The 15,068-nt window shown below is 41.3% G+C and overlaps 1 protein-coding gene across 1 annotated transcript in view; it reads left to right on the top strand.

Annotated features, from left to right (window-relative positions):
- Positions 1-15,068, top strand: part of egln1a (egl-9 family hypoxia-inducible factor 1a) — a 136,763-nt gene that overhangs the window by 63,497 nt on the left and 58,198 nt on the right. Inside the window, exon 2 of the mRNA XM_068020784.1 lies at positions 2,473-2,592. Coding sequence (XP_067876885.1) covers positions 2,473-2,592 — 120 coding nt within the window. The remainder of the gene's footprint in view (positions 1-2,472; positions 2,593-15,068) is intronic.

The following is a 15,068-nucleotide window of genomic DNA, read 5'->3' as shown; positions in this document are numbered from 1 at the left end:
ACTGTACAAATTCAAAAAACTCGGGTTGCCCAGCAGGCTAGTCATGTGACTAGCTGGTTTGACCATATCCATTTGTGTATTCGGCCATCTTAGCAGTCAACCTGGAATGCGAGCTCCCCCACCTTCAATGTCTGGTGATCAGAAGTGCACTGTGGATTGAATGTCAGGGAATGGCTGCTTTGTCCTTCTAAACACTGTCTGTTATTATGCAAATGTCTTTCCCAGCCACGGCTGATCTGTTTAACAAGTCCTTTCTTCACTCCAGTAACAGTTTAAAATCAGTGTTCATGACAAAATTAATGTGCCTTATTCTTGGCAGGTGGGGGCCTAGCATGAAACATGATAGATGCTGAGAGAATGCTTCCCCTCGGGGAATCTAGAACTAGGAGAGACAGTTTCAAAATAAGGGTCTCCCATTTAAGATGGAGATGACGAGGAATTTATTGTCTCAGAGGGTTGTTTAATCTTTGGGATTCTCTTTCCCAGAGAGCAGTTAAAGCTGGGTCATTGTCTAACTCAGCCATGAATATATTCAGGTTTTTGATCTACAGGAGAGTGAAGGATTATAGGGGAACGATAGGAAAGTGGAGTTTAGGCCACAATCGGATCAGCCATGATCTTATTGAATGCCGGAGCAGTCACGAAGGACCGAATGGCCTACTCCTGCTCCTGTTTCTTCTGATCTTGAGTGCAGCTCCAACAGCACTCAAGAAGATCGAAGCAATCCGAGATCAAGCAGCCCACTTGATTGGCACTCCAACTACCACCTTAAACATTCACTTCCTCCACCACCAGTGCACAGTGGCAGCAGTGTGTTTGATCTACAAAATGCACTGCAACATCTCGCCACGCCTCCTTCAACAGCAACTTCCAAACCTGTGACTTCTACCACCTAGAGGGACAAGGGCAAGAGATGCATGGTAACACCAGCACCTACAAGTCCCCCTTCTAGTCACTCACCATCTTGACTTGGGACTATATATCCATTCCTTCACCGTGGCTGGGTCAAAATCCTGAAATTCCCTCCCTGAAAGCACTCTGTGTACCGACACCACATGGACTGCAGCAGTTCAAGAAGGCAGATCACCACCTTCTCAAGGGCAATTGGAGATGGCTATACATGCTGGCCTTGCCGGTGACACTCTCATCCCAAAATGCATAAGAAAAATCCCTTCTGCACCCTCTGCCAGGCCTTGACATTCCTCCATAAAGGGTGGTGTGCAGAATTGGCTACAGTACCCCAGCTGGGGCCTAAGTGTTGTATAAAAGTCCTTATTTTTTGTACTCTATGCTTCTATTAAGAAAGTTAACAATCCCATTTGCCTTTTAAAGACCTTCTCAACTTAACCTGTCACTTTTAAAGGCTTATGTATGTACATGCTGAGGTGTCAGTTCATGCAACCCATTTAAAATTGTAGCATTTAGTTTGTATTGTCTCTTCATTCTTCCTACAAAAATGAATCACTTCACACTTTTCTGTGTTAACTTTCATCTGCCATACGTTGCCCATTCTGCAGTCTTTCTATGCGTTCCTCAAGTCTGTTACTATCATCCACACAGTTCAGTTTGATATCTTGGCTATCGAAAGAATAGTTATGAACCAAAGGTTTATTACCATCAGTGATGACTTTCACAAAACGGTAACAGTACAATGCAAAATAGAAGTTTGATATTTGCAAACAGGATCCATTTTTGTCTGATTTCTAGTATCTTTGACGTATAACCAATACTTGCTGAACTTGCAATTTTTCACATGCATTTTGGAAACTTTTATTTGTAGAATGTCATGTGATGTCTTCAGGATAAATGCTTCACCATTCATGAACTACTTTTGAAGTGCCCTCATTTCAGCTGTTCATGGTATTGCGAAGTTAAGTTTCTCACCTGGAAGGTTACACATTTACTAACTGGATTTGTTAAGAATTAGCCTTACAAGATGGAATATGATAGCTAGGCTATTCTTTCTCTTAATTATTTCTGAATTCCATAGAAAATAGCCATTGCTTAAACTAATCCACTTAAGAACATAAATGTGGCATCTTGGATTTTTCTTGGGTTGCCTGAGCTTGATTTTTTTCAACATAAATTCAGCATTACGGAAGTATTAATGTTTTAGTCCAAACACTAACAGCATAGGACTAGCTTCAACAATAATGATTTGAAGTGTCAACTAACTATTCAAAGGGACGGTCATTCTGTATCTTCTCAAATAATGTGGGCTATTGTGAGAAGTTCACTCTTGTGATATTTATGGTTCCGGCTGTTTCATTCACATAGCGGGGGGCTTTGCTAAAGCAAACATTGGTAGACTACTGCTTACACATCAGAAGTTAGGCATTTACTGCAGGATAGTAACTGGTTCAGTGGACCAAACCTTAATCTCATGGACTGTGATAAAAAAGTGTGAAACAGGAAAAGTCTTCAGCCTCAGTTCTTTCAATTTTCTTTACATTTTTGTTTCCTGATTTACAGGCAATGGTGGCATGTTACCCAGGCAATGGAACAGGATATGTACGCCATGTTGATAACCCTAATGGAGATGGACGATGTGTCACATGTATATATTATCTGAATAAAAACTGGGATGCACAGGTATATAACTCATTATTTTTAGAAATATTGCTGAAATGTTTTTAAAAATGGGGCAATGGGGTAGAAATAATGCAAATAAATTAAGAGGTATAATATAAATATGTGGGTTTTGGTTTGCCTTATGAAAACTGTACTTATATTTGTGACTAATTGTAAAACAGAGTCAGCAGGTAACAGGCATGGTAACAGATGCATGCCACATATGAGAACCAAGTGACTGAAATTGTAATAATTTCTCTTGATGGCTGACTCTTTTTTTTGGACAATTCGTGGTTAATGAAAGTGATTCTGAAATATAGTGCCGGCATTCTAAGCTTTCCTGATTGCCTGATGGGATATTTCAACCACTGCGTGCAACACTGAAACAAATGTGTATGTGCAGAACTCTTGCACACAGTTAATTCAAAAGTTGTACCTTCTATTTTTGTTATTTTCAAGCTGTGAAACTCCCTTGATATTGGGGGAAGTGTGTACAGGGCACGAGTGTGATAAACTACAGGTTGACCTGTGTGGGCAGTCTGGGAACCTGTTGTCAGGTACAGAAGTATGTGGCTATAATTTCAGTTCAGGGTGCTGAAAGGAATGAGGAAAGGATGTAGATACAGATAGAAAGGAAATTGATCAACACGCGTGTTGTCGAGGTATAAGATTGAATTCTGTAGACTTACATAACACTGGTTGTGTATGCTATTCTGAATTTGAGGAGGTTAAACCTGAATGAACAAGGAAGAAAAGTGTGAAAAATAAGAGATGGACAAAAATATGGTAACATAAAAGCAAATCTGACATGGTCACATATCCTGCATGTGTAAAATAATTTATATAATTTAAGATACTGTATTAGACATGTCAACACCATTGCTCCTGCAGTGGTTCATGTTGCATGCATGTGGTTGGCGATCATAGAGAAAAAAAGGATGAAGTACATTAGTTGTGAAAATTCTGCAATCATAGGATATTTATTGGAAGAGGTAATTGATAAAGTTGAGGAAATAAACGAGGTATTAAATTAGATACAGCCCCCTATCAAGTAATGCCAGGAATCTGTCAATGGAACTATGGCTTGAATGAGAAAGGGTTATTATCAAATGAATAGCTGTCCAGCACTGACTGGGTAGGTGCAATTGAACATCACCTACACAGCTCAAATGGAAAAAAGGTGTAAATTTTGACAAGTGGACAAATGAATATATATAGCATTTGAATGTGTGGCACTGCAAAAATTTGAAATGGAAATTACATGAGAAGGAATGAGAAATTGGGCAGAAGGCATAGGCAGAAAAGATTGTTAAGCATGCAGAAAATGTATTTAAGGTTAGGGAGGATTATTCCCTGTTCAGAGGGCTAAATGCGTTGGTAATATACAGCGCAGATATGGCATCACAATTACTTGCAATTGTGAAGCTTAAAGTGCCAATAAAAATTTGGATGGGACGCTGGGTGGGTGGGGGTGCAAAAGTGAAAATGGATATGCCATAAATAAGTAAAATAATTAAGTGTGCTTTTACCTTTTTTGTCCTATTAACTCTACCTTGTAGATTTATAATTACCATCACTAATCATGTGGCTTGTAAAACTGGATAGTCAGGGCTGTAGTTGTATTTATATAATTGAATGGCCCCTCCTCCTCCGCAGCCGTGGTGGGGTATTGGTTGTTTTTTCCCTGGACTTGCACTTAATTCCTCTGTGGCAGTCTCAGCATTGGTAACTAGCTTTTCAAATTGCAGTTTCTTTTCTGTATTAAGTGCATCAGTTGATACTTTCCTTTGATGGCATTGTTGTGCAGTTCAAATGCAACTGCAGTTACCTTGCAGATGACATCAATTGTAAAAGCTGCTGATCCTGTTGCTCTGCTTTTCCAGCATGATGCCTACCAAAGGTACTTGTGCTGTCCTTTCATATCACTAAGTTAACACGATTTGATTGTTCCAAACTGAGTTTATTATGCACACTTGAAACAAAAAACCTGGAGAAAGCTTAAAATGCCAATTAAAACTTGGACGGGATGCTAGGTGGGTGGGGGCAAGAATGTGAAAATGGATATGCCACAAATAAGTAAAATAATCAAATGTGCTTTTGCCTTTTTCTGACCTATTAACTATACCTTGTAAATTTATAATTAACATCACGATCATGCGGCTTGGAATGATGCCTTGGAATCACCACATGCTCACATTGAACCCAGTTAGCAGTTGAAGCAGTTCAGGCCAGACAAAACTGAATTTAGGCCATTGTAACTTAGCTTTGGTACTCCACATGCACCAACTCAGATGCATTATGCATTGGCTTGTAGGAAAAGATATTGGGGCCTCCCAAGACACACTCAAGCTTCTCAAACTATCATTAAAAATTTGCCATAGTAGATCTGATTTTGGGGTTTCTTGGGATTTTTTTTCTAACCCTCAATATGGAATGGTCCTGGTCAGTTTTCCTTGTCTGACTGGGGCCTACGGACTAGATAAAATACAGGTCACATTCATGGTTTAAAAAAAAGCATGATTTTCTGACACCCTGCTTCAACTCTAAGCAGCCCGCCTTGTTTGGGAGTCAACTTTTGGTGAAGTCCGTTAACTTGCTATAATTCAATGTAGAATTCCCATATTTGTCCTAAAAAAGCAAGCACCTGCTGCCTTGTAATGCTGTATCTTTGAGATTGCATCTACTTTTGTCTGATCAGATTTCTGTTTTGCCCTGTTAAAACACTGACTAAGGTGCAACATCTCAGCCATGTCATTGCAGCCATTAACAGCCTTTATTGTTTACTCTGTTGCGACTGGGACATGCAACCGTGACAGGAATAGAGTAATCTTTTCATGTATAACAAAAACGTAATATTGTCCATTTTTGGCTTTATGTAATCCTGGGGCCACGTTAGGCAGAATCTGTCAGTCCACTGTCCGATTTGTCTCACTGCTCGTCCGACATCCAGTCTTTGGGACACATCACCAACTCTATTCCCTAGCGGCTAACTCCATCAAGTTTTTCTAGTCACTGAGGCTGAACAAGTCCATTTGCAGCCTTGACACCCTATTTGACCCTGAGATGAGCTTCTGACCACACATCTGCTCCATCACCAAGACTGCTTAATTCTGTCTCTGTAACATCGCCCATCTCTGCCCCGCCTCAGCTCATCTGCAGCTGCTCATCATGCCTTTGTTACCTCTAGAGTATTCCGATGGTCTCCTGGCAGGCCTCCCATCTTCCACCCTCCATAAACTTGAGGTCATCCAGAACTCTGCTGCCATTATCCTAACTCACACCAAGTCCCATTCACCCATTGTCCCTATATTAGCTGACCTACATTGGCTCCTAGTCTGGTATCGCCTCCATTTAAAAATTCTCACCCTTGTTTTCAAAACACTTCATGGTCTTGCCCCACCCATAGAAACATAGTGAGCAGGAGTAGGCCATTCGGCCCTTCGGGCCTGCTCCGCCATTCAAACAAGATCATGGCTGATCGTCTAATTCAGTACCCTGTTCCCGCTTTCTCCCCATATCACTTGATCCCTTTGGCATTAAGAAATATATCTGTCTCCTTCTTGAATATATTTAATGACTTGGCCTCCACTGCCTTCTGCAGTAGAGAATTCCACAGGTTCACCACCCTCTGAGTAAAGAAATTTCTCCTCATCTCGGTTCTAAATGGCATACCCTGTATCCTGAGACTGTGACCCCTGGTTCTGGACTCCCCAGCCATCGGGAACATCCTCCCTGCATCTAGCCTGTCTAGTCCTGTTAGAATTTTATAGGTTTCTATGTGATCCCCTCTCATTCTTCTAAACACTAGTGGATATAGGCTTAGTCGATCTAATCTCTCCTCATACATCAATCCTGCCATCTTGGGAATCAGCCTAGTAAATCCTCTTTGCACTCCTTCCATGGCAAGAACATCCTTCCTCAGATAAGGAGACCAAAACTGCACACAGTACTCCAGATGTGGTCTCACCAAAGCCCTGTATAATTGCAGTAAGACATCCTTGCTCCTGTACTCAAATCCTCTTGCAATGAAGGCCAACATACCATTCACCTTCCTAACTGCTTGCTGCACCTGAATGCTTGCTTTCAGCGACTGGTGGACAAGGACACCCAGGTCTCGTTGCGCCTCCCCCTTTCCCAATCTATCACCATTCAAATAATCTGCCTTTCTATTTTATCCCCCCCCCATTTCTGTAATCTCCTCCAACACTACAATCCTTGAGATCCCTGCCCTCTTACAATTTTTATTTTTTATTTTTTTTATTTAGAGATACAGCACTGAAACGGGCCCTTCGGCCCACCGAGTCTGTGCCGACCAACAACCACCCATTTTGGCCACTTGTGCATCCCCAGTTTTTAATTGCTCCATCTTTGGTCATTGCTTCAGCTACCTAGGCGATAAGCTCTGGAATTCCCTCCCTAAACTTCTACACCTCTTTCTGTTTTAAGACAGTCCTTAAAACCTACCTCTTTGACCAAACTTTTGGTTGCATGTCCGAATATCTCCTTATGTGGCTCAGTGTCATATTTTGTTTGAAAACACTCCTGTGAAGAACCTTGGAACACTTTATTACGTTATAGGCGATAGCAGGAGTGTGAGGAGGTCACATGGGATAATGTTTCAATTTAACTGTGTGTAAAAACCAGCAAAAAACAGTTCAGAGAGCCACCAACGAAGCGTGCTTACTGAAGAAAAGAGCTGTCTATTTCTCTCAGCAGAAATTCTACAATGAGCTACAGGCCGTGTTATTTACCTAAGGAGGAAAAAACCCTTTGAAGAGAGACCATTTGTACTGCTGGAGTAAAGTTTCGACTGAGAGACGGCCAATTTTTAAAAATTCAACTAGACCTATTGCTGTGCTTATGGTTGAAAGAACTGTTTGACGCCTGCTGCAGCCGAAGTACTTTGAATGCCTATCTACTAAGAGACTGTTTCATCAAAATCTGTGTGGAGACTTTGAGTGGCATTTGATTATTTTTACACTAGGATACCTTATCCATCAGGAACGTAACCCACAAAGACTAACAACCCAGTTATTTATTGATTCTTAAACAGCTAATTTTTAGTTTAGTTTAGTTTAGAGATACAGCACTGAAACAGGCCCTTCGGCCCACCGAGTCTGTGCCGACCATCAACCACCCTTTTATACTAATCCTACACTAATCCCATATTCCTACCACATCCCCACCTGTCCCTATATTTTCCCTACCACCTACCTATACTAGGGGCAATTTATAATGGCCAATTTACCTATCAACCTGCAAGTCTTTTGGCTTGTGGGAAGAAACCGGAGCACCCGGAGAAAACCCACGCAGACACAGGGAGAACTTGCAAACTCCACACAGGCAGTACCCAGAATCGAACCCGGGTCGCTGGAGCTGTGAGGCTGCGGTGCTAACCACTGCGCCACTGTGCCGCCCCAAAAACGCACCACAGGGAGAGCTTGCAAACTCCACACAGGCAGTACCCAGAATTGAACCTGGGTTGCTGGAGCTGAGAGGCTGCGGTGCTAACCACTCATTCTTTTTTTTAAACCTGTTAACTGTTAATTTTTGAGTGTATGTGTGTGAATGGGGGAGTTGAGTTAAAATAAGAAGTTATAAGGTGTTTAGACAGGTTTATCTTCATGGTGTTTAAGATTTAGTTTTAATAAATAGTTAATTTTTTGTTGTCTAAAGATACCTGGTTTAGTCTGTTTTATTCTGGAGGTTAGTAGAGTGTTTAATTTGGCTGTTTTCTGGTTGGGTAGGAAAACTGTAATAATATGCTTTGACCTGTGGAGTGATGGGACTGAATTGATAGTGCATTGCACCCGCCTCGGTCGTAACAATGTGAATCTTCAACAACGATGGGGTGATAGGTGTGTGGAACTTGGTAAGGGATAAGATATGGGCAACAGAGTTTGGATGAGCAGATGGAGGATGGGAGACAGGGCAGAAACGCAATGGAATACTGGAGCCTGGAGTTGACAGTGTCATGAATGAGGATTTCAGTGCAGGTAAGCTGAGGCAGGTGACTATACAGGGGTGGAAGTAGGTGTTATTTGTGAAGGAGAAGCTATGGGGGTCAGAAGCAAAGCACAGTAATAAATACCCTGCTTTGGTTGCAGGCACTCTAGTTCAGTCTGAGACTGTGGACAGGGAGGGGAATGAATCTTGGAAAGAGTGTGGCTGAAGGTGATAACGTGGTCTTTCTAGTGTTTAACTGGAGGAAATTGTAGTTCATTCGAGACTGATTCAGACAACAGAAGCAATGGAGGAGTCGAGACGGATTGTGAAGAGGTATAGCAAGGAGTCATGTGTAAGCGGATTCCATGCAATGAGATAACATGGTTGAGGGTGAGGAGTGAACCAAGGATAGAGCCTCTGAGGATTTCTGAGCTCGTAAGGTGGAAAGAGAACCAATTGCTGGAGTTGCTCTGGTTATGATTGGAAAGATGAGAATAACAGATGAAAACATGGGAGGTTAAATGTGTCAAAAGCTGCAAAGAAAAAAAAAAAGAAAAAGAAAGACCTGCATTTCCTTGACAATTTTCATGACCTTGGGTCCTCCCAAAGGGCTTGACAGCCAAGGAGGTAGTTTTGAAGTGTGGTCACTGTTGTAATGTAGGAAACGTGGCAGCCAGTTTGTGCACAGCAAGCTCCCAAAGACAACAATGTGATCATGACCAGATCATCTGTTTTTGTGGTATTGATTGAGGGATAAGTATTGGCCAGGACAGCAAAAGATCAGAGGGATAATGCACCAGAGTTAGTCATCATGTGATTTGTGTCATTGCTTAAAGCAGTTTCAGTGCTATGGTAGGGACAACAACCAGTTGGCTGAGATTGATACATGGAGTTGTGGGAAAAATGGTTTTGGGTGGCAATATGTTCAAGGATTTTGCAGAGGAAAGGTAGATTAGTGATGAGGTATATTTTGTGAGGCGGGGTATGATCACCACAATGCTAACGTGACTGATAATGTTATAAAAGCAAAATACTGCGGATGCTGGAAATCTGAAATAAAAACAAGAAATGCTGGAACCACTCAGCAGGTCTGGCAGCATCTGTGACTGATAATGTTACTGGGCTAGTAACCAGAGGCTGGGACAAGTAATCCAGAGAATATAACTAAGGGTAGTTTGAGAATTTGAATTGAGTCTGAAAATAAAAAGCTGATATCAGTAATTATGTCCATGAATCATTAAAAACCTAGTAAGTCATTAATGTCTTTTAGGAAACCTATGGTCATTACCTGGTCTGCCCTATATGTGACTCTGTTTCCACACAAAAGTGGTTGATTCTTGAAGTGGCCTAGCAAGTTACTCAGTTGTATCAAAACATTACAGTATTGAAGCAGAACTTTCATCACCAATTTCAGTAGTTCAATAAGAAAGCTAACCAGGGATGGCCAATAAATGCCTGAGAATGAAAAAAATATATAAACAGAAAATACTGGAAATACTCAGCAGGTCAGGCAGCATCTGTGGAGAGAGGAACAGTTAACTTTTTGTATCAAAGAAATAATGATTGCTTTTAAAGGAAGGAGGACATAAGGAGAGGGGACCGTTTACATTGTTTGCTGGTATGGGGGGCGGGATGGTAAGTTGGGTTGTCAACTATTTAATGGGAATGAAGTGAAGGGAGCAGAAGGTGGGTTTCTTTGACTGCAGGAACTTTGAGCGAGCATGAGGGGAGATAGGAGAGAAAACAGAAATGTGTGTTCAAAGTTAGGGGAACGGTGTGGGGTGGTACTCTGGAAGAGTTTGGCTTTGAGAGTGTGAAGCAACAGAAGCAGCTGAACAAATGGTTTTGATCTGAATGACTGATAAATCCATGAGCTCCTGCCACTTGTTTGAGAGGGCAGCAGAAAGGAGCTTGAGGCAATGGTGTTGAAGAAAAGAAACCAGGGAGCGGTGGGCAATTGTGTGAGAGGAGTGAGCTCTGACGGTACTTCATAAATGACCCAAATTGTGTAATGTATGGCTAAACCAGTGGGGCGTCGGGTACAGTCTGCAGCACTTGGACTTTAAGCAAAGCTGGGGGCAATGCCAGGAGGAATGATGAGAATGAATCAGTAAAGGCATTTTCTACCTTTTATAAAAAAAAAAAAAAAAATTGCATTAATTGAAGAATTGAATTTAGTCATCTCCTTACAGGAGTCAGAGAATAGAGGCTGCAGTATTGTAGTCCCATCTCAAACCTGTACTTGTTTATACTGCAGTTTCCCATTTTGAATATCATGTATGCCATCATATCTTTCAAACAGCTTAAATATGTTGCACACAATTAATTACTTTAAAGTGTATGTGAGCAACAATGATAGCCACGTTCCACAAAGCAAGAACATAAGAAATAGGAACTGGAGTAGGCCATTTGGCCCTTCGAGTCTGCTCCGCTATTCAAGAAGATCATGGCTGATCATCTACCTCAACTCCACTACCCTGCCCTATCCCCATATCACTTAATTCCTTTAGTACCCAAAAATGTATTGCCCTTAACCTTGATTATACTCGACGACTGAGCATCTACAGGTCTCTGGGGTAGAGAATTGCAAAGATTCACAATCGCTTGAGTGAAGAAATTTCTGCACATCAGTCCTAAATGGCCCATCCCTTATTCTGAGACTGTGACCCTGTGTTCTGGATTACTCAGCTAGGGGAAACCTTATTTTTTCAGTATCTGCCCTGTCCAGCCCTTTAAGAATTTTGTGTGTTTCAATTAGATCACTGTCATTCCTCTAAACTACAGGGAATTTAGGCCTAGTATACTCAGTCTGTCCTCAGGACAATCCCTCATCCCAGGACATGGTCTAGTGAATAAAAGCAAAATACTGCAGAAACTGGAAATCTGAAATAAAAACAAGAAATGCTGGAGTTAACGTTTCAGTCACTGACCCTTCATCAGAACTGTCTAGTCTAGTCAACTTTTGTTTCACTTCCTCTAGAGCAAATATGTCCTTCAGTAAGGAGAACAAAACTGCATAGTACTCCAGGTGTGGCCTCACTAATGTGCTGTATTATCGTAGTAAGACTTCTTTACTTTTGTACACAAACTCCTTTGTAACTAATCTCCGTGATATTTATCCCACTGATAAATGAATAGCTATGCATAATCTTTTACTTTAAAAGATTTCTCTGTTTGTTTACTTATGGAGTTGAAATCACTTAAGCATCAAAATGTTCTTAAATTTGTGGTATTCATTTTTAAGAACTCTCCAAAATCATAGATGTTTTCCTTTCTTGTGGAAAATAAAACCATTAAATTGTTTAAATGAAGTAACGCTTAAGAGGAAAAAGGATTTTTATTTTCACGAGTATGTGACCGAAGAACTTGCAAGTGAATTATGGGACGCATCGTAAGTGGAAATAAATTGTATGTATTGTAGCTTTCTTATTGTATGTGTCTAGGTGGTATACAGTTTTTAAAATGCACTGGATGGAGGAGTCGGGAGGGAAACAAAAACTTGAGTGTTCCAGTGTATTTGAGTAGCAGAGCATATACTAATCATGGATTTGCCAATATGAGATAGCTGTGAAATATTTAATACACTGGGAGGATTTAGTGTGGGGGATGATGTTGAGTATTCAGAAGAAGATCTATGCAATGCACAGAGCATGACAGATGAATCGATTCTGGAGAAACTGCCCTCTATAAATGTGGAAGAGTTGATGCTTGATTTCTTCAAAAAAAAGTAGTAAACATAGAAACATAGGAAATAGGAGCAGGAGTAGGCCATTTGGCCCTTCGGGTCTGCTCTAGCATTCAAAAAAGATCATGGCTGATTGTCTAATTCAGTACCCTGTTCCCGCTTTCTCCCCATATACCTTGATCCCTTTGGCATTAAGAAATATATCTATCTCCTTCTTGAATATATTTAATGACTTGGCCTCCACTGCCTTCTGCGATAGAGAATTCCACAGGTTCACCACCCTCTGAGTGAAGAAATTTCTCCTCATCGCAGTTCTAAATGGCACACCCTGTGTTCTGAGACTGTGACCCTGGTTCGGTACTCCCCAGCCATCAGGAACAATCCTCCCTGCATCTAGCCTGTCTAGTCCTGTTAGAATTTTATAGGTTTCTATGAGATCCCTTCCCATTCTTCTAAACTGTAGTGAATATAGGCCTAGTCGACCCAATCTCTCCTGATCTGTCAATCCTGCCATTTTGGGAATCAGCCTAGTAAATCTTTGCACTCCCTCCATGGCAAGAACATCCTTCCTCAGATAAGGAGACCAAAACTGCACACAATACTCCAGATGTGGTCTCACCAAGGCCCTGTATAATTGCAGTAAGACATCCTTGCTCCTGTACTCAAATCCTCTTGTAATGAAGGCCAACATACCATTCGCCTTCCTAACTGCTTGCTGCACCTGAATGCTTGCTATCAGCGACTGGTGGACAAGGACACCCAGGTCTCGTTGCACCTCCCCCTTTCCCAATCTATCACCATTTAGATAATAAGCTGCCTTTCTGTTTTTACAACCAAAGTGGATAGCCTCACATTTATCCACTGTTATACTGCATCTGCCATGCATTTGCCAACTCACCCAACTTGTCCACATCACTTTGGAGCTTCTTTGCATCCTCCTCACAGCTCACATTGCTCCCAGCTTTGTGTTGTCTGCAAACTTGGAAATGTAACATTTAGTTTCCTCACCCAAGTCATTAATATATATTGTGAATAGCTGGGGCCCAAGCACTGATCCCTGCAGTACCCCACTGGTCACTACCTGCCACCCGGAAAAAGACCCGTTTATTCCTACTCTGTTTCCTGTCTGTCAACCAATTCTCAATCCATGCCAGTATATTACCCCCAATCCCATGTGCTTTAATTTTGCACACTAACCTCTTATGTGGGACCTTATCAAAAGCCTTCTGAAAATACAAATACACCACATCCATTGGTTTTCCCTTATCTATTGTACTAGTTACATCCTCAAAAAACTCCAGTAGATTTGTTAAGCATGGTTTCCCTTGTGTGAACCCATGTTGATTTTGCCCAATCCTGTTTATGCTTTCCAGGTGTTCTGTTATCACATCCTTTATAATAGACTCTAGCATTTCCCCCACTACTGATGTAACGCTAACTGGTCTGTAGTTCCCTGTTTTTTCTCTCCCTCCTTTTTTAAATAGTGGGGTTATATTTGCCACCCTCCAATCTGTAGGAACTGCTCCAGGGTCTATAGAATTTTGGAAGATGACCACCAGTGCATCCACTATTTCCAAGGCCACTTTCTTTAGTACTCTGGGATGCAGATTATCAGACCCTGGGGATTTGTCAGCCTTTAACCCCATTAATTTTCCTAGCCTCACAGCTCCAGGGACCCGGGTTCGATTCCGGGTACTGCCTGTGTGGAGTTTGCAAGTTCTCCCTGTGTCTGCGTGGGTTTCCTCCGGGTGCTCCGGTTTCCTCCCACAAGCCAAAAGACTTGCAGGTTGATAGGTAAATTGGCCATTACAAATTGTCACTAGTATAGGTAGGTGGTAGGGAAATATAGGGACAGGTGGGGATGTGGTAGGAATATGGGATTAGTGTAGGATTAGTATAAATGGGTGGTTGATGTTCGGCACAGACTCGGTGGGCCGAAGGGCCTGTTTCAGTGCTGTATCTCTAATCTAATCTAATCTAATCTAATACTGATTTCCTTCAGTGCCTCCCTCTCATTAGACCATTGGTTCCATAACATTTCTGGGAAGTTATTTGTGTCCTCGTTTGTTCGTTTGAAAAAGGCTCCGAGTATTGATTTAAAAGGACATGAAGAACAAATACACGAAGACTGGAGAAAGGCAATAATAATACCAATCTTCAAAAAAAAAGACACCAGAGCAAATCCAGCAATTACAGAGGAATCGGCTTACTGAATATATCCGGGAAACTATTTACTAAGATCTAGCAGAGGAGAATAAAAAGATATGTTAAAGTGATACTGCACGAAGAACATACAAATTTTAGACCAGAGCCAAGAACAATAGATGAAACTGATTTCGTTGAAATTTATTTAACATCATTGCAACAAATCCATATATTTTAAGAAGACCTTTGACAGTGTGTGTCGAGGGGGATCAGGCATGTCTTATGGATGTACGGTATTCCTGAGAAACTATAGACTGCTGGAAAACATCTCTTTGGAAATCTTTGAGTGATATTAGAGTGGATAGAAGGCTGATGGAATGTTTTAGATCAACATTTGGGGAAGACGAGGATGTATGTTGTTGCTGAATTTATTTAATCTATTACTGGAAGCAGTAATGAATCTTGCAGTACAGCAGATTTGCAGGGACGAACTGATGAGATGTAAGTGGAGAGTAGAAAATTTAGATTACAGATCAACACAAGGAAGACCAAGATCATGTAATTTGGGAAGTATCAGGAAGATATTACAGTTGGAGGTGGAAAGCTTTGTATACCTCGGGTTAGTGTCAGGATGTGAGTTCTGAAGAAGACATCTAAAAACAGTAGAAGTGCGATCCTTCTTTTGAAGATATGGAAGGCAGAAGAATTTTTGAGAAAATTG

The sequence above is a fragment of the Heterodontus francisci genome, chromosome 3, assembly GCF_036365525.1.
Source record: "Heterodontus francisci isolate sHetFra1 chromosome 3, sHetFra1.hap1, whole genome shotgun sequence".
In the NCBI taxonomy this organism is placed as follows: domain Eukaryota; kingdom Metazoa; phylum Chordata; class Chondrichthyes; order Heterodontiformes; family Heterodontidae; genus Heterodontus; species Heterodontus francisci.
The sequence above is the reverse complement of the archived record's forward strand: the minus strand, read 5'-3'. Positions and strand labels throughout refer to the sequence as shown.